Below are 26,963 nucleotides of genomic sequence, written 5' to 3'. Positions count from 1 at the left end.
CATACATAAGTAACTAGTAAGAGCTTACTTAGGGTGTGGGGACAACTTGGCAGATGGAAGCAGGAATGGGAGGAAAATTCACTTAGTCTCTTGATATATGTTCTGTTTTTTAAACCCTGTCAATATATTACCTAATTTAAAACTACGTACACAGTAAATATTATTTGGCATTTGGCTCATTGATGGAATAGAATTCCTGTTACCAAATGTCATCTCTCAGGTATTTTTCACATACATAAAAAGGAATTTTAGAAGAATTTTAGAAGTTAAAAAGTAGAAACTGAGTTTGTGAAGTGTATCATGGCATGCAGTTATATTTTTCCCATGAAGTTCAAAGTCAGAAGAATTTTGTGAGTACTTTGTTGTTGTTTCAAAAAAGGTAGAAAGTTGCCGGGCGCGGTGGCTCAAGCCTGTAATCCCAGCACTTTGGGAGGCCGAGAAGGGCGGATCACGAGGTCAGGGATTACGAGACCATCCTGGCTAACACAGTGAAACCCCATCTCTACTAAAAATACAAAAAATTAGCCGGGCGAGGTGGCGGCGCCTGTAGTCCCAGCTACTCGGGAGGCTGAGGCAGGAGAATGGCGTAAACCCGGGAGGCGGAGCTTGCAGTGAGCCGAGATCGCGCCACTGCACTCCAGCCTGGGCGACAGAGCGAGACTCCGCCTCAAAAAAAAAAAAAAAAAAAAAAAAAAAAGGTAGAAAGTTACATTTGGCTTAGCAGTGACATTACATGTGCGCGCGCGCACACACACACACACACACACACCCTCCTCTAGTAGATAACTGTATTTTGCCATTGAAAGTAATGGCAAAAACTGCAATTACTTTTGCAGTAACCTAATAACTTACTATCCTTTAGCTATGTAAATAGACATATTCTGCTAACAAAGGGGAAGCAGAAATTTGTGTAGCACCATTCACACCTATTTTTATTTTGATTCTGTAATCACAAATGACAATTTTCACTTCATGTGAACTGTTAGGTTTTGAACACTCAGTAACTAAACTTTAGAAATTTATGTAAATTCTTCATAGTGTCTTTTAATAAAAATAACAGGTGCTAGTTACGATTTTTGAAATAAAATATAAACCTAAGAGTTGTAAAATGTTTCTTTAAGGTACAGAGTAGGTGACGTGTTTTAAAGAAAAATAATTTATAAATGACTTTGTAAAACACAAGTCCTTCACATGCTGTTACCTTTGGAAAAGTCAGGTCTTCTCCTAACAAGGCTTTTATTCTACCTCATACTCCAAACTCTTAAGGTTTTAAAATATTCAACTTGCCTTTCTTCTTTTTTGGGGAGTGGGGGTGAGCTTGCCAGCTGGTTAGAAGCCAACAGTTATCCAGTCAGACCTGAATGGAAAAATCTATGATTTGTTTATTTCATAGTTGAAGTTCAAAAACAAGAGACAATTTAAATAATAAAAGAGTAACAGGAAAAAATGCAAAGAAAGAAAACAAATCAGTAAGAGTCCAGAAGAACCTTCAAGAATATTTAATTCGGCAAACGTTATTGGTTTAGAGAACTTGACTGGAAGAAAACAACTGGGCACAGTTCAAGGTTTTAAATTAAAAACAATCTAACAAGGTCTATGGGGATAACTCTCTGAGCCATATTTTGGAGACCAGATTCATTTCTACCAAGTAAAAGTAATAGCAGTCTAAGCTAAAAAGGAAATTCCTCACAACTGAGGTAGTTACTAAGTATCAGCACATTTTCCAAGTTCTCACAAGGCCCCTTAGCTATTTACAATCTATTTTCCCTCATATATAAATGGAGTGCCTTTTCAATTTTATGTCTTCTGTGATTTGTTTAAAAAAAAAAACACTTATACACACCAGCCAGAATATGCCTATTTTATTAGCATCATGCTTTAATAAATAACTGACTACTTCTAATAAAATTAAGCCTCTGTTTACAACAGCCCCCAATATTCCATTTTGACCACTCTGCAGAATTTGGTGTAAAAAGTTGAATGAAATGTAGACCCTGAGCTATCAAGTAATTATGTTTCAATATAAAAATAGAGAATTACTCTTACAACTGAAGATTGAACAATAACACAAACAACCTCTTTGTGGGTTTTAGGTTCAGTAAAATTAGTTGGGATCTTAATGGCTGTCTAAAGCAGGAAGAGACTTACAGAATTTTAGTCTTTCTGAAGACTTCTGGGAACTCCTTTGAAAGTGATTTGTTACATTATCAGAGTTTTATGAGCTATCATTTGGTAAGGACACAAGGAAGGGATTCCCAAGGGGCCAAGATAGTTGTTAGTCTTTGGCCTGGGACAACAGATATGGCCATGGCCTTTGCCACTTCACCCACATGGCTAAAGGTCACTGCTAAGATGTAGTCTTCTCAGCTCTACCTACTCCCACCCCGCCCCACCCCCGAAGAAAAACAACACGTACAAAAATCTGGACACCTAGTTCTCCCCTAAGTGGGCTCCTTGGCTGATATCTTGGATCGCAGCACATTGCTGTGAACCATGGCAAGTCCTTTGTTTTACTGTTAAGAGGGGGCTGGGTAAGAAAAATACTCAAATGAAACACCTTATACTCTCTTAAAACAAAAACTGGGATCCCAAAACAAATGGAGATACACATGCACAGACAAAAACTTTGCCCGAGTGTTGACAGCTATTCCCTGAGCCCAGGCTGTACCCCAGTTCTGGCTAGCTCCCAGACAGCTCCCTGTACATAGTTGGGTTTGAAATCTGGACCACTCTAACAAGGGGGATCAAGTGAGATTGTTGGTCACTTATTGCTGCCATTGGGATATTAATTCAAATAGGGTCAGTGTGAACATGAAAACTAGCACACGGTGGGCTAGCTAACCTGCCTGGTTTTTAAAAAACACCCCCAAACCCAAGTGTGAACATGTGATAACTGGGACATCCTGAACGCCTTCTATCCTTCAAGGGGGAGGATATCCAGAATCTTTTTCTAAATGGGTTACAGTTTATATATAAGTGGGTTCAAGAAATGGACCTACAGTGATCTTAGCTTATGTAATTCAACTCATTCAAAGCAGTAGTCTGCAGTCTCTTCCAATTACCACCTATAAATGAAGTACGTATAACCTTCTTCTTGGATTGATGCTTTGAATACAATCTGACAAGTGGCTCAGAAGCCTGCTCGTGTCCTCACATTCTGTCCTAACTTAATAATAATTAAAAAAAAGAAAATCACCTCCATGTCTCTCCAGATAAGGCAACTAAAATAACAGGGAGAAATGGAAATTTTACTGCTTGTTGGGCTTTTTCTTTTAATAACATGATAAATAAAACCTGCTTCTGTACAGCTATTTAATATTTCAGAAATACGTACATGTTACATGCCAAGAAGGAACCCTGGTTTGCTTGTAAGAAACAAGGTGAGATCATAGTTGGAAAAAAAAACCCACAAACGAAATAAGAAAAAAACATACAAACAAATAATAGAGTGATAAAATCACAAATGCACAACTAACTATAGTTCTTGTACCTACACTGTTAGCCACATTTAACATGGTTTGGGGGAGCAGGAACCAACTCAATGCACAGTCCCTTTTCCTCCCAAAACTGAATGAAAAAACAAAGTCAGCATTTCTTAAACCAGTGGCCACATAGTAAAAACTGTACATTGTTGTCCATTCATTTAAAAAGCAAAGTCACTAGGATGGTAGAAAAGTGATAACTGGTGCCTTTTAACTTTTTGATGATGAACACTTTTTCTCAGAGCTTGAGAATTATCTCCACTCTCTCTGCATAACCAGGAACAAGATGCAGAAGGCAGTGAGGAGGTAGGCCTGTGCCCCAGGACGGACACCCGCACTGTCGGCTTTCTCATTGGCACTCTTCCCAGCGTGGTCAGTGGCATTATAGTCAAACTCTGAAGGGCACTGCTGATACTCACAGCCACTTCCACTTCCTTCTCCACTACTTTCATCACCTAGTTTAAAAAAAATGGAATAGAGATTTCATTCCACTTGTTCTCATCAGAAGGCATACAAGAGCAATTTGTTCTTTCAAACCACAAATGCTTACTGTTATCAAAGAAGTCCACGTCATTCCCATTGTATGCATTCTTCATCTTGCTGGTCATCACTCGAAGAGCCATGATTTGACGAAGGATCAGTATGTCTGGTTTGCTGGTGTCAACCTGGACCTCTGGGTTGTTGCCCTGGTTGGCTAATCCATTTCCTGTCACTGCAAACAGGTACCTGGAACGTAAAATGACCCCAGTAAGAAGATTTGTAAAGCAAAAAGATTTTATCTGTCTGCCTCCCAAAGTGCTGGGATTACAGGCTTGAAGATTATCAAGATTATACAAGAGATTATCAAATATTTCTGCTAGATTATAGTATTTCCACTAAGCAAAATTAGATGGAAGTTCTTCAATTCCTAATGAACTCTAATCTTGCTTGTTCCTGTGGATTCCTCATTTCTCCAATTCGATGGAAACCTTCTTGAAAGCTATCCCAGCACTTTTGGAGGCTGAGGTGGGTGGATCACTTGAGGTCGGGCATTCAAGACCAACCCTGCCAACATAGCGAAACCCTGTCTCTACTGAAAATATAAAAATGAGCTGCATGTGGTGGTGTGTGCCTGTAATCCCAGATACTCAGGAGGCTGACACAGAAAATTAACTTGAACCCAGGAGACAAAGGTTGCAGTGAGCTGAGATTGCACCACTGCTTTCCAGCAGCTGAGATTGCAGTGAGGTTGCAGAGAGCCGAGATTTCGCCACTGCATTCTAGCAGGTTGACAGTGATACTCTGTGGAAGGAAGGATGGAAGGAAGGAAGGAAGGAAGCTATCCCTCTTGAGGAGGTTGGTGGGTTGAAGTAAAGAAGTACGGGTACTGGCTGGGCGTGGTGGCTCACACCTGTAATCCCAGCATTTTGGGAGGCTGAGGAGGGCGAATCACAAGGTCAGAAGATCAAGACCATCCTGGCTAACATGGTGAAAACCCGTCTCTACTAAAAATACAAAAAAAAAAAAAAAAAATTAGCTGGGCATGGTGGCAGGCACCTGTAGTCCTAGCTACTCAGGAGGCTGAGGCAGGAGAACTGCTTGAACTCGGGAGGTGGAGGTTGCAGTGAGCCAAGATTGTGCCACTACACTCCAGTCTGGGCAAAAGAGCGAGACTCCATCTCAAACAAACAAACAAACAAAAGTATGGGTACTTCTCTAACTTATTGAGTGTCTAAGGGAGGGACACAGGGCATCAAGTCAGAGAATAGAATCTTTGAGAACTGGTTATTTATTAGGCTAGGCCATTGGGCAAAGAGCAACGGGCATTAAATATTTTTAAAATAATGACACTATTGGAACGGCCCTAATACGAGACTATAACTACTGTCAAACTTTTGACTCAGCACTCTTTGTAAGTAACTGGGTGCCTTCTCAACACTCCCAGTGCAAAGCCTGTTCCTAACAATGCCTAGAAGCCTTCCATGTTGTTGCTACCTACTGTGAATTGCTTCCTGATGCCTCGGTTGACAATTGCGAGAACCCTCTCTGAAGGTCACCCAGGCATCTAGGAAGGGACAGACTTCAAATTCATTCAACAGACACTAACCTGCTTTTGCCTTTCCCATTCCAGCAGTCATCCTCATTGCCGTTTCCTGCAGCCATCCTCTCATCATTGCAAACGTTGCTCGGAAGGGAGGACCAGAATTTCTTGGCCTGTTTCAGTTTCTCCTTGACATCAGTAACCTAATTATGAAACAACAAAAAAAGGATCATTGTAAGACAAGACAAAACTACCTACAAATGTGCCTTCTGGCCATTTCCAAAGTATCTCCAGAGTGATATACAATTCATTTTCAACTTTAGTTAGAAGAGGAAGATGCAACTCCAATTTATATCTTAGAAGTACAAAACCACTCAAATGAATAGTTGAAATGCAAGTTCCAAAGGAGTGGCCTAGATCCCTTGTGCACCTCATTGTAAGTACCATCTGAGGCCTACCAGGTTCCATGCTGTAGGCACAAAGATAATACGCAATCTCTTCTCCTAAGGCTTTTAGAGTCAGGATCAAGCGCATATATTATGCACTCTGTGAAACATAGCTGCTATTGCTCTTTCTCTCCATCCCTATCTCCGCAGACTCCCTCTTCTGTATTCCTACTACTGTAGGAATACTTTCTTACATTTTTGTTGCATATTACTGTGGATAAAGCAATTTGCCTACAGTTATTCACTCTTCTCCCATCTCAGCGTTTACTAAACATCATTTTATGTTAATAAGCCTGGAACATCTACTTCTCCCTCTTTGTCTCCTTGTTGGTACCTTTTGAGAACAAGGATTTGCCTTATTTCTATGAGCTTCTCTGTGCCTAGCACAGTGATGGACACATACTAGATGTTCAGTAAATGCATGGTGAATCTAAAGAGAAGTTTTGAGACAAGACTTATTGCATCATAACTCCTTGACTACCCAGGAACTTTCTGAGCTAGAAAATGGGACAGGCAGATTGACTGACATCCACATCCTATTTGCTTGAAAAGTGACACCCGAAAGACCCACACTTGTCAGCCTTCCAGCTAAAAATTCATTCTGAGCAACAGTTTTCAGTTCACTGTCATTAAACACGGCCCTTCCTGCCAAAATGCTCACCAGTCGGTCCAAACTAGTGCCAGCTGCTGTGGTTGGGCGTTCCTCGGGGTGATGTGGTCTGAAGCGAGCACTGAAGGCACTTTCAGAGATGGAACGAGAAATTCGTCCAGCTGGGAGGGGCTTGGGGGGTCCACATCCCTGGAAAACCTGCATTGGAGTAAGTGTAGTCATGTTAGGGAAGTCACATGCCAACGCGGGGCGGGGCAGGGGGGAGGTGGTTCCCCAGCTCCCCTTTCCAGCATCTTGCCTTCGTTACCTTCTGAGACACTTGAACACTATTATCCTGCATGTTCATAATAGCATCAGAAATCTTCACATCGATGGGATCCATGACCGATTCAATGTTGAAAGGACCCTCTAGCCTTTCTGCCACCATCAGCATAGCATCTAATATGAGGTTTGGGGAAGAACACACAGCATAAAAAGTCAATCATTAGTTTGGCCTTGGGTAAATCAATCTAATTTTTTTTTCCTGTTTCCTGCATGGGGGCGGGGGAAGTAAGACATGGATCATAATGAATTCTTGTTTTTATGTTTTTATATTTCTTCCCTTACACCAAATCTCAACTTCTGCATTTAGTCACTATGTAACACTAGCTTTCTGAAGTGTGAAATGGCCAGATGAAGGCTTAGTTCTACAGCAAGGAAACCAAATCAGGAACTTTCCTCAATACTGATTATTCGTGTGTCAGCCACTGTCACTGTAAGGCTTAGTTAGTCTCTCAGAAGACAAACCTATATTGGAGGCAAAATAACATGCCAGTTCAAATCACTATGTAACACTAGCTTGAAGTGAAATGGCCAGATGAAGGCTTAGTCTTGCAAAAGTGAAACCAATCGGAACTTTCCTCAATACTGATTATTCGTGTGTCAGCCACTGTCACTGTAAGGCTTAGTTAGCTCCCAGAAGACAAACCTAAGGCTGGAGGCAAAATAACATGCCAGTTCTCCCAGAGACTTCCCTAGGATCTTTTCGTTTCACATTCCATTTATAAGAGTCAAAAACATAAATCAGTTAAGATGCTGGCGGCCGGGCGCAGTGGCTCAAGCCTGTAATCCCAGCACTTTGGGAGGCCGAGGCGGGTGGATCACGAGGTCAGGAGATCGAGACTATCCTGGCTAACATGGTGAAACCCCGTCTCTACTGAAAATACAAAAAACTAGCCGGGCGTGGTGGCGGGCGCCTGTAGTCTCAGCTACTTGGGAGGCTGAGGCGGGAGAATGGCGTGAACCCGGGAGGCGGAGCTTGCAGTGAGCCGAGATCAGGCCACTGCACTCCAGCCTGGGAGCACAGCGAGACTCCGTCTCAAAAAAAAAAAAAAAAAGGAAAAAAGATGCTGGCATATTAATTCTTTTCTTTCATTTTTAAAAACAAAACCCCTCAGATCCTTGAGTGCACCGTTGGAAAATACAAATGAAAGGATTCCTAGGAATTCTAATGACTTTTCAAATAATAAAACTTTGAATAATCCAATTTTTGTATTAAGAAAAACTTCTCATTGCAAATACAATGGCCTCAATTGATCTTAAAGCATGTACCTCCTTTTTTTTTTCCAAAGTGAAAAGATGACACAAGACACAGTATACAAAATTAGTGGGCTCACAGTATATATCTTCACCGATTATCCTGCTTTAGACTCTGGAGTAGTCTAGCATTTTCCAGTAAGCACTGAATCGCTTCAATAAAATACATTGTCTTTGTTTTCTTGCCATACATGTTTCTAAGGAGTATGAGGCTTAGTATTTTTGCCTGCTACCTGTTTTACAAAATTAGAAGAACTTGGAAATGAAAACCCCAAATGACAAAAAGGATGCTTCATTAATGACAAACAGTGAACTTTTAAACTTGTTTATCCCCGCTTTACACTCTAGTGCTTAGTGTATGGCAAGAAAGGAGTTAGACCAACATTATCTATCACCTTCAGGTAGTGCAAGGATGGTTACTAGAAAGAAGGGCTAGTTTCCGGAAGATCGTGCCCTTCCCAAAGAACACCGCTGACAACTGCAGCCCCCAGCTGAGCTTCTACCTAAGCTTTCTAGTGGAAAGGAGCATAGGCATCAGCATATCAATGAAACCAAATCTGGTCATCAACCTTTCACCTTCAACCTAGAACAAATGCTACACAACATTTGAATGCATGGGGTCATTTCTCTAAACTACAATTCCGATGTCACAAACCACAAATAGATTTCCGTGAAATGCAATTTTTAAAACAGTAATAACAAATGAAGTTTCAGAATGCATTGTGGTAAGCGCCAATCAAGTGATGCTTCTAACTCTAAGTAAGGGCTGAAAGCATGAATATACCATTGTACTAGAGGAGAGAAAAAAATGCTTTTGATGTGCTAGCAAAAGGAGACTTTTTTAAACAAGTGGAGCACAACTTAAATGTGTTCATCATTGTCAAATCATCAGGGCTGCCATGTACAGAAAGCACATTCCTTCATAAGCTGAGAAGAAATCACCTGCTCCCAATAAAAAGATTATGAATAGACAGATAATAAACATCTAAAATGTATATGTTTAAACAACAACAACAACAACAACAACACCCAGTGCATTTTGTATCTCCTTATTCCCCTAGCGGCGAGGAATGGCCAGATCACTAATGTGTTTGTGAAAGACTGAAAGGAAACATAAACCCCAATTCTTCTGGCTCTTTGGCGTCTTTGTAAACTCTGAGCGAGCCGGCTATACACAAGGGCCTGGGAATGGAGGGGGAAGCTGGGCCTTTGTTGGGGCCGGTGCCATGGCGTTGCATGCTGCGCAGCTGAAGAATGCAACTGAAGTGCACTCTGCCTGCAGTCTGCAGCCCGGGAGCCAAAGCTGCCTCTAACCCTGGAGGAAGTCATGATTGGCTATCAATCGGCTCTTCTGTAACAGCAGCCAGCCCTGATAAGAAGCCTCAAGAGAAAGCCAAAGATGACTGGTTTGGAGTTTGGGTTTTCTTCTGGCTGATAAGAGCCACGGGGCCCTTGTTTGTGGGATATCCGACTGGCTCCTGCCAGGACCTGGCTGGTGCCCCCGGCAGCAATCCCCATACTAAATTCCCACTGGCAGCAACATGCGACATTAATAGGGTTGGCCCTGAGTCAAATGAGTGTTAACACAGCTACAGTATGTGATGGAGAACAAGGTGGACTTTAGCATAATTTATGATTCTCCAGAAACTGACTTTTGTTGGTAGGGGCAAGGCAGATACTTGGTTTGTTTTTCCAAGTGAAGGTTTCATATAAACCAGCCTCTTATAAAACCAAATTCCAAGGTGTTTTAACTATTTGGATCCATCCTGATAAAAGGTTGACAAGACTTCAACATTTACTAAAGGGTCTCAATTCATGGCTAGTTGCAGATGCAGTTAAGAGAGGAGAAGAAGAGCATGGCAACAAGAAGACAGATTTGGAAAACCGGTTCATCCTTAGTCTCTTAAAGGGTCTAGTCCAACTGCATGATTTCAGTGCTCAAGACACTGGCACTGAGTCTCCCCCCACACCCCCAGCAACAAAGCATCCCCTTCTCACTAGGGAAAGCGATTCCTTTTGCATTGTGCTGCCAATAATCAGAAACCCACATCTTCAGCCTCACGACCTGACTGGAAGAACAAAAGGCAGTTTCCCGACTTAACCCCAAGATCTGATTTAAAGAAGGGGGAAAAAGCCCTTGACCATTCATTAGCTGCAGTCATTTAAAGGGGAAAGAAAAATTCCTTGCAAAGAGAAAAAAAAGGAGAGAGACAAGAAATAAAAAAAGAATTTACAGCAGAGGCATGTAAATTGGGACTGAATTCTACAACCACAAAGCAGATTAATTAAACCCTTGTGAAAAATTCATGAAAAAGCACTGGAGATTAACAATGTCTATTACTCCTGGTCTTTTATATCTGCTTATTAGAAATAAAGAATAGTATACCCATTAAAAACAAAGTTTAGACACAACTATATACCTCATCCCTCCAAAAAGTTATCACTTAAAATAACTAGGGAAAAATCGATTCAGAAATCCTATCAACTTCTACTTGGGTTTAATTTTGTTTCTTCAAAGACAACAAATGTAATTTTAAAAATGCACAACAAGAACAGCAGCAACTTAAGTCCTCTTTGTGTCAGAGTAACTGATTTAAAACATCAATTAAGAAAGCCAGAGTGTGGTTTTGATTTGATATGGACCTGTAAACTCTAGGAAAAATATGTAGGAGCATTTGTATTTTAATATAAGGATATGAGTTTAGTTATAGCTGCTGCTAGACATGTTAGAGTATCAAAATAGTGGCAGGGCCATGCCCTTCTGCGTTCCATTCCCAATGTGTGTGTAGAAAAGTCAGCAAAATTTGATCACTGTCACCATACATTTTTTTGTACCATATGGCAAATTCTACTACCTTGCCTGGAGAAACAGTGAATTATAGGGGAAATTGAAGAGGATCACGAACTTTCTTTAAAAATTCAATTTAGCAAAAGAGAACTGCAAACTTGACATTTGGATGTGGGGATGAGAATGGGATAAAAGAGAGAGAGAGAAAAAAACAAAAATAGCGACTTTAGATCTGGAAATGCTATGGGTTTTTACTTTCATGAGAAATACTTTGAATCAACAATTTCTCCCATGGCTTCATTCTGGGCATGATGTGCCATTTGGCCTGTGTGTCTTTGCTGGTCTTATGCCTTCCCTTTCATGAGATTCTGCTTTTCTGTGTGTAGAAGATTTTTTCAGGTCTTCTAGCTTTGAGCTATTTAGGCTACAATTGTGCTGAAGTGCTTAATATTCACATCTTTTTTTCCCCCCTGTGTCAGTGTTCTTAAGAATCTGTTGGAGCCAATTTATTGATGCACTTTCAAACGGAGTTAATATGGTAATTAGCTCTCACACAGACTAAAAAGCATTCCCCAACCTTAACACCCCTCACTTCCCCCCAGAAAAACAAGCTAGCAAACTGCATGCATGTTCCCATGATTTGGACAAATAAGTGAAAAACAGGTGCTTATAAAGACACTCAAATTTGGCAATTATGCAAAGGTGACTGGGGTGGGGAAAAATGTGAGTTTCCTTTTGTGAGCTGTTAGTATGTGTGTGCGGTCCTACTAATACTCAGCATAACGAACTTCAACACTGGTCACTGTTGTTTCAGGCATCAAGGTAATTGACAACTGGACATTTAAATTCTCCTTAATTTGTCCTTTCCCCAAAATCATAACTAACCCTCTCAGCAATTGGCCACTTCATTTACACTGCTGTCTGGGCTCTGAGAATGGTTTTCTAGGTGGAAGATATATGTAGGAATACATATCCCTTACATTCTCAGGGCTAAAGTCCTTCCACTCTCACCAGAGCAGACTACTATTGCTAAATCGTGTACAGAAACAGAATCCCTAAATTTCTCAATCAGATTTCACCTGATCCAAATAACAAATACATATCTGGCCTGTTTGCAGAAGATTTGGTTGCAGTGTAACAGATATAACATTTTAAAAGCCACTTTTACAACTCCATGAGGACTGTACTCCAGCATTTACTTGGATACAAGCCTATAATCATAAACACAACTGACTTTTAGGGGGAAAATATCAAAAAGGCACTTTCTCAGGGAGTGGCTCATGCCTATAATCCCAGGGCTTTTGGGCGGCTGCGGGTGGGAGGATCGCTTGAACCCAGGAGTTTCAGGTTACACACAGCTATGACTATGCTGCTATATTCCAGCCTAGGTGACAGAAAGAGACTCTGTCTCTGAGAAAAAAGCATTTTCTCGTTATTAAAACCCGGCAGTCACTGTACCTATTACCTTCAGAAATGCCACCATTAGTTCAAGGGAATATTCACTCGTAGTAATGTTTTTACTATACTCAAAGTAGTTGAGTATGATCTACATAGTCAGGATTCTGACAAACACTAAATAACTAACACTAAAACAAACAAATTTCATAGCTGCCAATTACAACATTCCTTGTGACTGGAAGCTAGGCTATCTCTAGCAACGCAAATATGTTAATCACTTGCTCACCTATGAAATTGTTCCATTCAAAATCGAGATCCCCTTGGTTGGCCAAACAGCCTCTCATGATGTTTGAGCAGTAGTTGTAACATGGCTTCACTGTCACGAGACCCCGGCAGTGGGAGCAGTAGATCATCTTCAACAGGGCATGGGTACACTGGGCTGTGGGGTTTACCTAATATGTGAAAAGAAAAAAGACAGTAGTGGTGGGGCTAAAATAGAGACAGAAATTGCTTCTATCACACTGACACTGAAGACTTGGCCATTAACTTAAGAATGAGTTGTAATTGATCACAATTAGTAAGCCTGGACTGCCTCCTGAAGACGTAGATTCGATAAAAGATACGTGCTTGGACAGGGCAGAGGAGGGAGATGAACATCACATGACCCCAAACAAACAAGGCACACCAACTCCTACCCTGTAAACACCCATTCCTCCCCCACACCCCCTTCCCTCCTGGAGTCTCTCTCTCACACACATAAATTGCTCGAATATCTCAAAATCCTTTTACAAGTAACTATCCAGTGTGAGCCATGAAATGCAGTCGAGAAGACTACCTTCATGTGCCCACCATGCACACCCTGCTAATAGCCTCAACCATCAGTGTTTGTCTTTGTCAGACTGGAACACAAGCACATCTTCTTCTGAATCACATTGACTACAAGGCTGTCCTTTGAACCCTAACCCCAAATCAAGGTTTAGAAGGATATTTACGGTGTCTTCTGTTCTGTGCCAAGAGCTGTGCAGAAGGCAAAGTTAACACATTCTACAGGGCAGAATATGAGTAATCTTAAACTTGGGGGGTATGTGAAGGCTTTCCAAGGCTTGGGAGTACTAAAGCACAGAGTGTTCATGGAACACTTGATGAAAGAGGTGGGGCTTTGGTTAAATTTTCAAGACAAGGGCTGGACTTAAGTGGTCAAACAAAGGGAGAGCATCCTAAGTAAGTTCAATGAAATGAACAAAACCTGTAGGAGAGTACAGGACATATCACTGCATCTCAGAATGGGGTTGGGAAATTGTGGGAAATAAGGTCAGGTGCACAGGAGTATGTGTGTGGCCAGAATTTAGAGGGGCTTAAACATCAAGCAGAAACTGGGACACCAGCTGCCGCGTGCGGTGGCTCACGCTTGTAATCCCAGCACTTTGGGAGGCCAAGGCTGGCGGATCGCGAGGTCAGGAGTTCAAGACCAGCCTGGCCAGTACGGTGAAACTCCCATCTCTACTAAAAATACAAAAATTAGCCGGGCATGGTGGCGTGTGCCTGTAGTCCCAGCTACTCAGAAGGCTGAGGCAGGAGAATCGCTTGAAGCTGGGAGATGGAGGTTGCAGTGAGCCGAGATCTTACCACTGCACTCCAGACTGTGTGACAGAGTGAGACGAAGGAAGGAAGGAAGGAAGGAAGGAAGGAAGGAAGGAAGGAAGGAAGGAAGGGAGGAAGGAAGGAAGGAAGGAAGGAAGGGAGGGAGGGGATGAAGGGAGGGAGGGAGGCAAGCAGGGAAGGAAGGAAACAAATTGAGACACCATATGGCAGTACACATGGGGCTACGACTGGAAGTTCGTGAGGAAGGAAAGGAAGAATGACGGAAACATTACTCAAGTCAGATTGGGCTGGCCGTCCTGTCCAGAGAAATGGGACTTCATTTCATCTAGTTTTATAAGGTGAAATTATTTGGGGTATAGAAGAGCTGATTCCATCCGGTCACTTGTTTTCTTCAATGCTTAGAAAGGATTGGAGCTAGGCATAGCATTCTAGCAGCTAATTAAAAGTTCCTGTCTCCTCATTCTTTCTGCCCCACCCTCCTCTTTTGGAGTCAATATCAGAGGATTAGTGCATTCTTCTGTATAAGTACCCACCAGTTCTGCAAACATACACTTTTGGAGGCAGATACCACAACAGGGAACAGATGCTGGGATGCAGGGCAGCCCGGCAATGCACTTCACCTGCTCTGGAGTGTTACTTTGGATATCACTTATCAGCAGTACCCTTAGGAACAGGAACAGGGGATTAGTAGTGTCAGGAGAAAAAATAAACAATCAGGCTCCTACGTGATGCATGCGCACATCCATTCCCCTCATCCTAAACAAGGCTCTAGCCTAAAAGGGGGGAATATATGTTAACAATAAAATGGTAATTGTATACACTAAAGTCAACATTCCCTACCAAGAATTAAGATTTTTCCACAGTTTTAACCATTCCCAAATGTTTTCCTAGGCACTAAATTAGTCCTAACTATGTATTAATGTACAGTAAAATTTTGGCTAACCAATATACCCTGGAGGAATGGCCTTTTCTGGATAGCCAGATTTGCTGGACAGCTAAAAGTTCATTCCTTTAAAGTCACAGATTGTTAAGACTTCCCTACATGTCTCCCTCTCCTTTTATAAAGGAGCAAAACAGGACAGGAGGGGAGAGGTGGCTTGAGAAGCATAGGCTCACAGAAGTCTTAGAGTTGGAAGGGACCATAGGATCACTGAGTGTTGCTCTCACATTTGATAAATAAGAAAACCAAAGCCAAAGCCAAAGAGATTAAGCAACTTGCTGACAGTCACCTCACAACATTGGATTCCAGTACTGTACCTTATCAAGCATTTGTGATGAAAAGATTTCCCAGATGTATCATGTTTCCCTGCCAGATGACAGGAAACTGTAATCTTAGGCACTGGTTATTTTCTACTTTAGTTTTAGTTGGGTTCCACATTGATGAGACTGCAAAATGGCTAGATTTTAAAGAGGTAAAAGTTATGCAAGTGGCTACGAAATGAAAAATCACTGAATAGCACGTGACATTTGTTGAATATTATGCTTAACAGGAGACAATGCCCTAGTAAGAAGAAATGTAGAAAGCTATGGGGTCAACAAATAGTTACTGAACACCTACTATGTGCCAGCGATTATTCTGGAATGCATTTGAATTTAGGTAGCAAGGCAAGTTAAGAATTTCTATATTAGAATACAAAACCTGTTCTACAAAATACAAAGCAGTTCCAAAGTGGTAAAGGACTTTAGGAAATGAGCAAAAATTTTAGACCCAAGATAGTTATATTCAGAAAACACTTTTTTTTTTTTCCAAATAAGCCCTTTCTCATTCTTCTAAAAAATAACTCTAAGAAATGGTTCATTGTATTCTTAGTTCAATTGCAAGTCAAATCATTTATGCAACAGACCTTGTAGTACCCTTCCCTAAAATAGACTGATGGAGGCTCAAGTTTTAAAAAGAGACCAAACTAAATGATACAGTAGAGTTGTATTAAGGGAAATTATGATGCTGAGTTTGGCAGAGTTCTTCCGTTTCATTATTTGGCTAAGTGCTGGCTCATGCTCTGTACATGATTTGTTGTGTAACTACTAAAAATGGTCACAGGGAACTCAGCTGTAACGTCCTACAGAAACACTAAATAATACCAGAACTGAAAAGAGAGATGAGGAAGTTATAAGAAAAATGGAAAGAGAAAAGACACATAAAATATTAAAGTTAGAAAAAACTCTGTCTTTTGTCTCATAACCACTAGTCAGACCATCATGCACTATTTCACATGAAGGGAATTCAGAATCTGGAAAGCAAATCTGTTTTAGTGGGATGAGGCCCTAATATAAAGGGAAGAGTTTTAAAACAGTCACAAGACCTAAAGAAACAGGTCTCCCCTGCAAAGCCTCATCCCCCTAGAAAAAACAGCAATAATGCTAGCACTACCCAGGCCTTGGGGACCCACCCTTGTCGACCCGCCCAGGCTCAGAATGGTGAGCCCAGAGTGTCAAGGACTTTGGACTACCCTAATGGGTAAACAAAATGGCTTCCTCTCTTTTGGAGTCTTTAGGGGCATCTTAGTAAGAAGCAATGTAAGTTGGTGTAAGAGCCAAAAGTGTGCCACCACCATGGAAGGAAAAGCTACACAGTATATGGCACATGTTGAGTAGCCCTTATCAAAAATGCTTGGGACAAGAAGTGTTTGGGTTTTTTTTTTTTTTTTTGAATATTCACATTATACTTATGGTTTGAGCATCCCTAAACCGAACACCCAAAATCTGAAATGCTCCAATGAGCATTTCTTTAAGCATCAGGTTGGTATTCAAAAAGTTTCAGATTTAGAGCATTTCGGATCTTAAATTTTCACATTTGGCATGTTCAATCTGCAACTTTAATTTAAGCTCTCTCGTGGAGCTTCTCGTGAAAGTCAGAGATCTCCTGGATCCAGTGGTGGCACTTCTGTCACATGGTAATATACCAGGCACTGCTGGGGGCTCTTTCATTAGCTCTCAATGGTCTCTCCACACTATTAGAGGCAAACCTTTCACCCTTAAGCAAATATAACAGTGGACTAAGTCAGACTTTGTTCTGGGGCTTTATTCATTTTGAATAGAAATTCAAGTTCATTCACATTCTACTCCCTGGTAACCCTCAAAATCAATTACTTCTTTTGAGTCTTCAAAAACTTATTTGCTGAAGTAGATTTATTCCGTAAGACCCGAAACCAAGCAGTAGATCATACCACACAGGGATTAACAAAAAGGTCTTCCTTTAATCTTCAGTTGTGTATTTATTCTCCATGGCATGGCATGGCATGGCATGGCGTGCCACTTAAATTGTTCAATTTGATTGTTACCTTGGGGCACAGCTCTTGACTAACATTTAGTATGTTTTTTCTTTTATTTAGAAGGGTTGGTTGAGCCTAGATATTAGTAAGTTCCAGAATCCTTGGGGCTGGGTTAAGAGCAGGGGTAGGAGTTATGACTACTTTTTACTAAAGTTACATTTTTCAGACCTCTCTTAGTGATTTAATAGTTACTTCTTAAAATCATATGAAGAAATGGGAAAAGAAAAACTGTACATTCCTCCCTTCCTCCTTCAAATAAAAAGAATGGTTTAATGATCTCTTAAAGAAAATGCTTATTTAGCTTTTATGGTTTCATGGTCATGAGGGTTTTGAGGTCAAGATTCAAGAGAAAATTTTTCTGTTCTATGGCAGAGTTACTACTGATAGATTTTACTGGTTTCTATGATACATTTAAACAGTATTTAGTATGTACCAGGTTTTGTTCTAAGTACTCTACATGTATTAACTCATTTAAGCCTCAAAATAATCATACAACGTGAGTATTATCTCATTTCACAGATGAGGAAGTGGAGCCCCAAAGAGATTAAGGGACTTACACAAGGTCTTCCAGTCAATGGCCAAACCAGGAATTGAATCTAGGCAATTTGGTTGCAGAGTAGGTGTAGTTGACTTCCATGATATGTACCTAAATGGCTTCTTTTGAGTAACAGACTATAGGAACCTTGATGGCAGTACATAAGCCTAATCCTTTTGCCAGAGCTCCTAGACCTAGTACAGTATCTCCATGTACAATGTACACTCCACTACAGAGCTGGATGTTTTCTAGTGACAATTTTCAGTTTTGAATGTTTATTGACCAGATGAATCAATTTTTATGTTGGAGGGTAATTTAGGATCAACCGTTCTACATGGAGCAATATCTCACTAGATACTTGGATGAGATGACATATTGTTTAGGAAAACAATAATGACTTACTGAGCCAGTGCTATGTCTTTAGAACTATTCAAGGTGCCACGGGTGAGAAAAAGGATATGAATATATATATATTACTCATCAGTCCCTGCTCACAAATAATTCAAAGGCTCAAGACAACACTGCCGGATGTGGAGAGAAAAAAGTTCACTTGAACAAAACCAACCAGAAATCAATTACATGTTTTACCAAAGTTTTAACGTTTTGAAAGAACTATAGCTAATGTAGCAGAGATGATCAATTCCTACTATAAAATGGGACATATTTTGCATAAAAATAAAAAGATTGACATTATTTACATAAGAATGAGGTCTGATTCATTTACTTTTGTGGGGTGGTATGATAGAAAGGGAATAACATCTGGACTGAGTACTTCCATATTAACTCATCTATCAAAATCAATCTGAATTATTGACCCATAATGACAATACATTGATACCAAATTTTCAAGCCTATAAAATCCTTCAAGACTGACCAAGGTCTTTCTTAATGATAAGGTAACTATAGGCGGTATCTTAAAATTTAAGATTTTAGGAGTCAATCTATGTTTCATGACAAAAGTCAGTGTGTATGTGGGGGGAAGACGCCTCATTTCCTTCTCAACTTATTAAAACTCTTTTAAAAATACTCATTCCTGGCCGGGTGCGGTGGCTCAAGCCTGTAATCCCAGCACTTTGGGAGGCCGAGACAGGCGGATCACGAGGTCAGGAGATCGAGACCATCCTGGCTAACACGGTGAAACCCCGTCTCTACTAAAAAATACAAAAAACTAGCCGGGCGAAGTGGCGGGCGCCTGTGGTCCCAGCTACTCGGGAGGCTGAGGCAGGAGAATGGCGTGAACCCGGGAGGCGGAGCTTGCAGTGAGCTGAGATCCGGCCACCGCACTCCAGCCTGGGCGACAGAGCCAGACTCAGTCTCAAAAAAAAAAAAAAAAAAAAAAAAAAAATACTCATTCCTGCCTTCCTCAGGATATATACATTTATCATGACATCTGCATGCCATAATGATCTGCTATAAAAAGCCTTTTCTGCAAAGACTCTTTTCATATACATTGAGACTTTCTACCCAATAACCTGCATTTTCCAAACACCACATTAAAAACTACTGCAAGCAGCCTGAAAAAAAATGCTGGAACAGAACTCTTCACACAGCCTGGATTTCATTTCAGTAATTCAGAACGAGCCTTAAGCCACATTACACAGTGATGATAGTCAACACGCTGTACTGAAGCTAGAAATACATTTCCTTTTAGTTTATTTCACCTCCTAACATACATTCATTGTACTATTTTTTGTTTGTTTTTTGCACAGCCAATAGTAGCAAGCAAGCAGAAAAGGTCTAGATTTTTTTTTTTTTTTTTGAGACAGAGTCTCGCTCTGTCGCCCAGGCTGGAGTGCAGTGGCGCGATCTCCGCTCACTGCAAGCTCCGCTGCCTCCCAGGTTCACGACATTCTCTTGCCTCCGCCTCCCTAGAAGCTGGGACTACAGGTGCCTGCCACCACGCACGGCTAATTTTGTTTGTATTTTTAGTAGAGACGGGGTTTCACCGTGTTCGCCAGGATGGTCTCGATCTCCTGACCTCGTGATCCACCCGCTTTGGCCTCCCAAAGTGCTGGGATTACAGGCATGAGCCACCGTGCTCGGCCAAGGTCTAGATTTTATCTGTTGCTTGGTAACAAAAGCACCCAATAGGAATAACAGAACTATTCCCAAAATTACAGTAAGAGTGATAGGGAACCCACACTTGCCATGTTATGTGATGAGTTTCTTCAACAATTTCCTAACCAGTTTTGAATTCAATGCATATACACAAAGAAAGGAGGATTTACATTTACAATTACAATTCAAACCTCCTAATGATTCCTAATGATTCCTCTAATAATAAAATCTAAAAAGCATAACAAAATACTCATTCAGGAATATTTCTGGAGATGTTGTAGATAAAACTGGAACTTCATAAATACTTGAAATGTGTCTTGTCTTTGTTTCAAATGAATAGACTCAGCTAATACTTACAAGTCAACCCCCTTGAAAAGGGCTCTATTTTTGTTTTGTGAGTATGTAAACTCAATTTATTCAATTTGACACCTACCATCCTTACCCTTTTCCATAGCTTGAGTCCCATCTTCCTCTTTGCAATTCTTAAGATTGTGAGTGAAAAAGAATATTGAGAGTTGAATATGTGTCTACACTTTGCTTAAGAGCTTTTTGTATTGACTATTTTTTAAAATTTATATTTATAATGATTTTGAGAAGTGGTAAAATAGTTTGTTTAGTACTCTTGTAGGCTTCTTGGTTTCCCACAGTTAATTCTGAGAAGGATGTCCAGAAGAATGCAACACAGGGAAGGCACAACTGCTTACTTCCCCCACCCTAACCTGGGATGTGGGGAGATGCAAAACAAAGGCAAATAGAAATAAAGAGGGAGCAATGAAAATTGTTTTCAAGGCAGGACAGTCATTTAGACATCCTAATGGTGAGGCACTGATTTCTAATTATAGCTTCTGTAGTTTGGGGTGAGGTGTAGACATAGTCCCATTATGTCAGTGTTAAATGAAACCATGAGAATGCAACTCTCTTTGGCATAGGAGCTATTAATTTTCATGGTGCATGTAACCACTTGTGCATTTCTGAAAGACCAAAACAGACTTCATCCTTCCAGGCAAAACTGCTGATACAAGCAGGTGAATAAGAAATGTATCATGAACCACGACAAATAAAGATGAAGTAATATAAAGATATGTAGTACAAGGGTATTCTTGAACCATCTGTTACTAATTTAAGGGGCTTTTAGGAAGTTTGAATTGTAAAGCTCAATGGAGTGAGCTGAAATCACTGGAGATTTGAGCCCAGAAAAAACAAAAGCAAGGCAAGTGTACTTCAACTACGAAGTGCCTTTCTCTTGAAGTAACTTAAGCTTGCTAGTGCTAATGGTCTTGCAAAGGTTCAGTGATAACCAAATCATTGCTCAACTTTTAACTACAACCCTTTTGCTACAAAAGTAAACTGGGCATCCACTCATGAAGAGAAAATGGGAACATGTCTAAGTATGCAAACAAGACCATGATGCTTTTCGTATTTCACTTTAAAGACCTCTTTGCAGGCTGGGCGCAGTGGCTTATGCCTGTAATTCCAGCACTTTGGGAGACTAAGGTGGGAGGATCACTTGAGCCCAGGAATTCGAGACCAGCCTGGGCAACATAACGAGAACCCCATCTCTACAAAAAACAAAAAATTAGCTGGGTGTGGTGGCACGTGCCTGTAGTGCTAGCTATTTGGGAGGCTGAGGCAGAAGGATTGCTCCAGTCCCAGAGGTTGAGGCTACAGTGAGCTGTGATCATGCCACTGCACTCCAGCCTGGGTGACAGAGCAAGACTCTATGGAAAGAAAGAAAAGAAAGAAAAGAAAGGAAGGAAGGAAAAAAGAAAAGAAAGAAAAGAAACAAAGAAGAAACAAAGAAAGAAAGGAAGAAAGAAAGACCTCTTTGTAGACGAAGTGGCTGATGAGGTGGCTCTCTTCAATTAGGGAACACATCCCTTACTTTGAAAGGTCTTTTTTCAGGCCCGAAGCAATTAATATTATTCGGCACCAAAAGAAGAAACGTTCGTTTTTTGGGTTGTTCTAGATCCACCTGCAAACTGCTTCTTGGGCAGGGGTTAGCAGAGGTGGGAACCCATATATATATAAAACATTACTTGGGTATCCAAACTGGTAGAGAATCTTATTTATAAATTAATCAAATGAATTATTCAACATGTTCATTTTGAAATGTTTTTGATAGCCAGATCCTTTATTGTCTTTCCAATACCACTGTATCTCAAATTTTTTAACTGGTTGTCATACTCCAAAAATTAATGTAATAAATATTTTTTCAGGTATGCAAGTATGCCTTGCATGCTTGTATACAGATGCATTCCACAGATGGTAGATATTTATAGAATTCTTGTTTCAGCACCTTTAGAAACTGACTTGATGCCTATATGCCTTATTCATTTAGATAATAAAATTTAATTAAAGGGTTTGATTTCAAGTCAGTCCTTAAGTTTAGAAGCTCAGTTGTGAAGCAAAAACATTGTCTTTTTTAGGCATTCCCAATTGTGACCACAATACTTAAAGTAGCCACAAAACATTATTTTCAACTAAACAATTGGCAAGTTATGTTTTACTCTATGTAAATTCAGCCATATTGCTCCTATTCACTGTATTCCCATACAACTACATAATTATCTCTTAGGATGACATGAGAATACAATGACTATAGAATAGAGATCAAGTTTGAAAACAAAAATCGTTAGGGTTATATTTAGAAAGTAAATTTCTCAAGGCCAGGCGTGGTGGCTCATGCCTATAATTCCAGCACTTTGGGAGGCCGAGGCGGGCGAATCACCTGAGGTCGGGAGTTCAACCAGTCTGACCAACACGGAGAAACCTTGTCTCTACTAAAAATACAAAATTAGTCGGGTATGGGCGCATGCCTGTAATCCCAGCTACGTGGGAGGCTGAGGCAGAAAAATTGCTTGAACCCGGGAGGTAGAGGTTGCAGTGCGTCGAGATTGTGCCATTGCACTCCAGCCTGGGCAACAAGAGTGAAACTCTGTCTCAAAAAAAAAAAAAAAAAAAAACAAAAAAAAAAGTATTTCTCAAAGAATTTAACAATACTAAGGTAGACAGGGACTCTTTTTCTTTCTATTAAGAAAAATTCATACCAAAAGCAACATCAGAAAGTGATTATCCCTGCAATCCCAGTGCTTTGGGAAGCTGAAGTGGGAGGATCGCTTGAGGCCAGGAGTTCAAGACCAGCCTGAGCGACACCACGCAACTCTGTCTCTACCAAAAAAAAAAAAAAAAAATTACCCAGGCATGATGGTGCATGCCTGTGGTCCCAGCTACTCAGGAGGCTGAGGCAGGAGGATTGCTGGAGCCCAGGAGATCGAGGCTGCAGTGAGCTATGATCGTGCCACTGAGCTCTAGCCTGGGTGAAAGAGCAAGATCCTGCCTCTTTTTAAAAAGAAAGGAGAAAGAAAAAGTGACTGTGACTATTTCACATTGGGTCACATATCTTTGTTGCAAAAGTAAGGGTGTCTGCATCTTAAATATCAAAGTCAAGCTTCTTGGTTTCCCATGGTTAATTGTGAGAATGATGTCCAGAAGAATGCAACACAGGGAAGGCACAACTGCTTACCTCCCTGTAACCTGGGAGGTAGGGAGACGCAAAACAAAGGCAAGCCTTTTCTAGCCTTCAATCCTCTAACCTGCAATCACTTGTCTCTAAAACTTCTTGGTTTGGCTACCCTCCCTATCCATGTTTGTAGGTTCAGTTCTCTAAAGTATGCTCCAACCTTGCAAAGTGAGGCTAACACCAAGGCAGGCTTGAGTCTGCTGTCTGGCCCTTTTTCTCCAAGAATCAACACTGAAACTCAAAGGAAGGGGAGAGGGTTAACATAAAGAAAGTACTTTTCAAACACTAGCAAAGGGCTCTTGACCCTCTTTCTCTTTGGCACAAGTGCACACGCACATGCACATGCATGCACAGATGTCCAAGTCACATGACAGTGTCTTTCTGCCCTTTCAGTAGAGGATGAACATGAAGAATTGTTGAAGGAGAGCAAATGTGCTGGGTGCACCACAATGCAAACAACTTTGATCTGATTCACTGTGCACTGTTTTAGGGACTCTGACAAAAGTATGTCCAAGATTAATAATGGTTGCTGGGGTTGGCAGAAGTTCAAGAATCAGATATTATTCCTTCAATTTATAACAATCATCTCCCCACTTACCCTCAACTCCACCCTCATATGCCCCAATAAATATTTGCAATTTATGATGAAAATATCAAAGAAGGAGTGAACAAAAACATACTAGAAAAAATTGTTTCCTGACAGTTTATGGCCTGGAGATGAGAGAGAGAACAAACAACATAATGAATGCAATCAATCAACTAATCCTTATTATCACCCAATTCTAATATGAAAAATCCCATGAGCACCTGTTTTTCCTAATAAACCATGCTTTAGAATCTTTATCTTCACTCTGGTGAATGTAAGTTTTCTAACTAGAGTGACCCGTGTATCCTGGCCAGTCCACGACAGTCCTGGTTGCTTATTAACAATTAGTGATACTTGGCCAGCGCGGTGGCTCATGCCTGTAATCCCAGCACTTTGGGAGGCCAAGGCAGTCGGATCACCTGAGGTCAGGAGTTCAAGACCAGCCTGGCCAACATGGTGAAACTCAATCTCTACTAAAAATACAAAAATTAGCTGAGTGTGGTGGCACATGCCTGTAATTCCAGCTACCAGGAAGGCTGAGGCAGGAGAATCGTTTGAGTCTGGGAGGTGGAGGTTGCAGTGAGCAGAGATCTCACCACTGCATTCAAGCCTGGGTGACAGAACAAGAGTCCGGGGGAAAAAAAAAAATTGGTGACACCTGTTGTCATCTGAGCCCGGGAAGTGGAGGTTGCAGTGAGCGGAGATCTCACCACTGCACTCAAGCCTGGGTGACAGAGTGAGACTCTGTGGGAAAAAAAAAAAAAGTGACACCTGTTGTCTGTGAATAATTTGCTAATAAGCACCTCTTGATTTAGACAGTAAGTGTCCTGTTTGGACAATAAATTATATGGTCACCCTAACTGTAGATAAACTGTGAGAGGCAATCAGGTGTCTATTTTCATGTTTGTAGTGCTGTCCAGTTTTTATGCTGCCCATTCTTCCAGTCCTCAAAACAATCAAATGGCCTCGGCAGAATCTGATGTTGTTGTGCATCCAGGCTTTTTAGCAGAGGCTGACATTTGGCTTTCTCTTTGAGGGCCTAAAGTTGACAGCACTAAGACCAGCCTTGCAAAGATCACTTTGCCCCAGTATATTTATGTTTCTTCCCTGGTATCAACTTATGGAAAGGTAGAGGTGGTAGGGTCTTCAAGAAGTTTTCAGATTTCATTTGGGGGAGGGGAGTGGCAGTGAAGGAGCAGCGGAACCCTTTTCCCCTTGAAATCTTGCTCAGATCCCCACTGTGTGAAGTCAAAGAAAGCAAAGACTCTCTGGTGGAACTGGGAGGTAAAGGCACAATTACACAGTCTCACCCACAGAAGACTTCTTTCTCCATTGCTTCTGCTCAAGGAATCCCCTAAAGCTAGATCCTGCTCAAGAACAGATTCTTTCGGCCAGGCGTGGTGGCTCTCACTTGTAATCCCAGCACTCTGAGAAGCCAAGACAGGAGGATCACTTGAGGCCAGGAGTTCGAGACCAGCCTGGCCAACATGGTGAAACCCCATCTCTACTACAAATACAAAAAATTAGCCAGGCGTACTGGCACACACCTGTAATCCCAGCTACTAGGGAGGCTGTGGCAGTAAAATTGCTTGAGCCCCAGAGGTGGAGGGTGCAGTGAGCTGAGATCCTGCCACTGCACTCTGGCCTGGGCAGCAGAGCAAGACCTTGTCCCCATCTCCAAAAAAAAAAAAAAAAAAGAACAGAGTCTATCTAGTTCAATTTGCTGAATTTCCCAATGAGGAAACAGGTTCATTTCATCAGCTCCTGATCACATATTACAATTTCACTTTCTGTATTGGTAATCCTACAAAGTCATGAGTCAACAGCAGTGTGGTCCACACTGATTGTCATAGAAACCTATCTTCCAAAGATCTCTGGGTATGCCTTCTAACAAGGAAACATATGCTCACAGAGATTAAATGCTTTTCTAGATTATAACTAGTAGGCTCATAGTTACACAAAACAACCAAATGTGGAGCCTGTGTGTGTATGTTTGTTTGTATAGAAAGGAAGTAGAATAAGAGCTAAAAGGGGTATGGCAGTATTAACCCACTTTTAAAATTAAGATTCCTGAGTAAACATATATTCCCCCTTCTAAGAATAGCTACAAAAGAAACCACAATAATAACGATAGGTGAAGATTCTGATCACAGTATTGTTTAGTAACTCTAAAATGTACATGTGTAAGGACAAAGTATGGGACAGAAGAGGTAAGACAGGAACAAAAGGCTGCTATTGAGCCAACAGAATTCTGGTGATTTATTTTTCTACCTTTCCCAAACGTTCTTTTAACATGAAACAAAACAAAACAAAAACAAAAACAGAGAAGACAAAGAGTGCTTACCACGGAGACCTTGCTCACAACATCTCCGGCAACTGCTAAGCCTTGAGCAAAAGTACGGGCTGCTACAAATGCACGAGTAACCTGGAGCTTCAGTTTGCGAGGGACATCTCCGAAGGGCTTCAGCTGCTCCGTATACTTGCTCACACATTCCAGATACTCATCTGTAAAGTGGTACTGGGAGTTCACCAGGCGGAACATCCGCTCCAGGAGGCGAGCCCAGAAGTCATTTAGCATTTCTTCCAGGTTCACATTTCCCACCACGTAGTAACGCTTCAACTCTACGAAGAGATCTTTAAATAGCTCAGAATTTTGCATGTATAAATGGCCATATGTCTTCACAAACATATCATTCAGGGATTTCTCTGCATTTTCAAGTAGTTCTTTGAAGAATTCTAAAACCAACACCAAAAAAAAAAAAAAAAAAAAAAAAAAAAAAGGAAAAACGAAAGAGTTTTCAGTATTTAAATAACTGCTTTTCCAGTAAATTTGAAAATGAAAAAAAAAAACCCACAATTAAATTGGAAAACATGTTTGTATATAGGGTGAATTTCCTTTGGGGAATGTGGCATCTCAGATCCTTTGCCAATGAAAGGAAACCTATGTCACAAAGTCACTTACATAGGTGTCTGAGAGAGGAAAAAAATGAAAATTTAAACTAGCAATTTCTCAGGAGTTAGTACAATACACACATTCTCTCATTCTCTCACTTTCTGTCATAGGTGGATAA

General features: G+C 40.9%; 1 protein-coding gene across 2 annotated transcripts in view; it reads right to left on the bottom strand.

The window, feature by feature from the left end:
• Positions 1-1,484: 1,484 nt before the first annotated feature.
• GPC4 (glypican 4) overlaps positions 1,485-26,963 on the bottom strand; it is a 124,207-nt gene continuing 98,728 nt past the window's right edge. For both annotated transcript variants that reach the window (XM_031661014.1, XM_003918295.5), the window contains exons 3-9: positions 26,237-26,628; positions 12,606-12,771; positions 6,866-6,996; positions 6,610-6,756; positions 5,569-5,705; positions 4,033-4,208; positions 1,485-3,937 (exon numbers count right to left, since the gene is read on the bottom strand). In XM_031661014.1, coding sequence (XP_031516874.1) covers positions 3,735-3,937; positions 4,033-4,208; positions 5,569-5,705; positions 6,610-6,756; positions 6,866-6,996; positions 12,606-12,771; positions 26,237-26,628 — 1,352 coding nt within the window. In that variant the 3' untranslated portion in view covers positions 1,485-3,734. The remainder of the gene's footprint in view (positions 3,938-4,032; positions 4,209-5,568; positions 5,706-6,609; positions 6,757-6,865; positions 6,997-12,605; positions 12,772-26,236; positions 26,629-26,963) is intronic.

Source organism: Papio anubis, chromosome X (assembly GCF_008728515.1).
Source record: "Papio anubis isolate 15944 chromosome X, Panubis1.0, whole genome shotgun sequence".
Taxonomy (NCBI): domain Eukaryota; kingdom Metazoa; phylum Chordata; class Mammalia; order Primates; family Cercopithecidae; genus Papio; species Papio anubis.
Note: the sequence above shows the minus strand (reverse complement) of the source record. Positions and strands in the feature narration are given on the sequence as shown.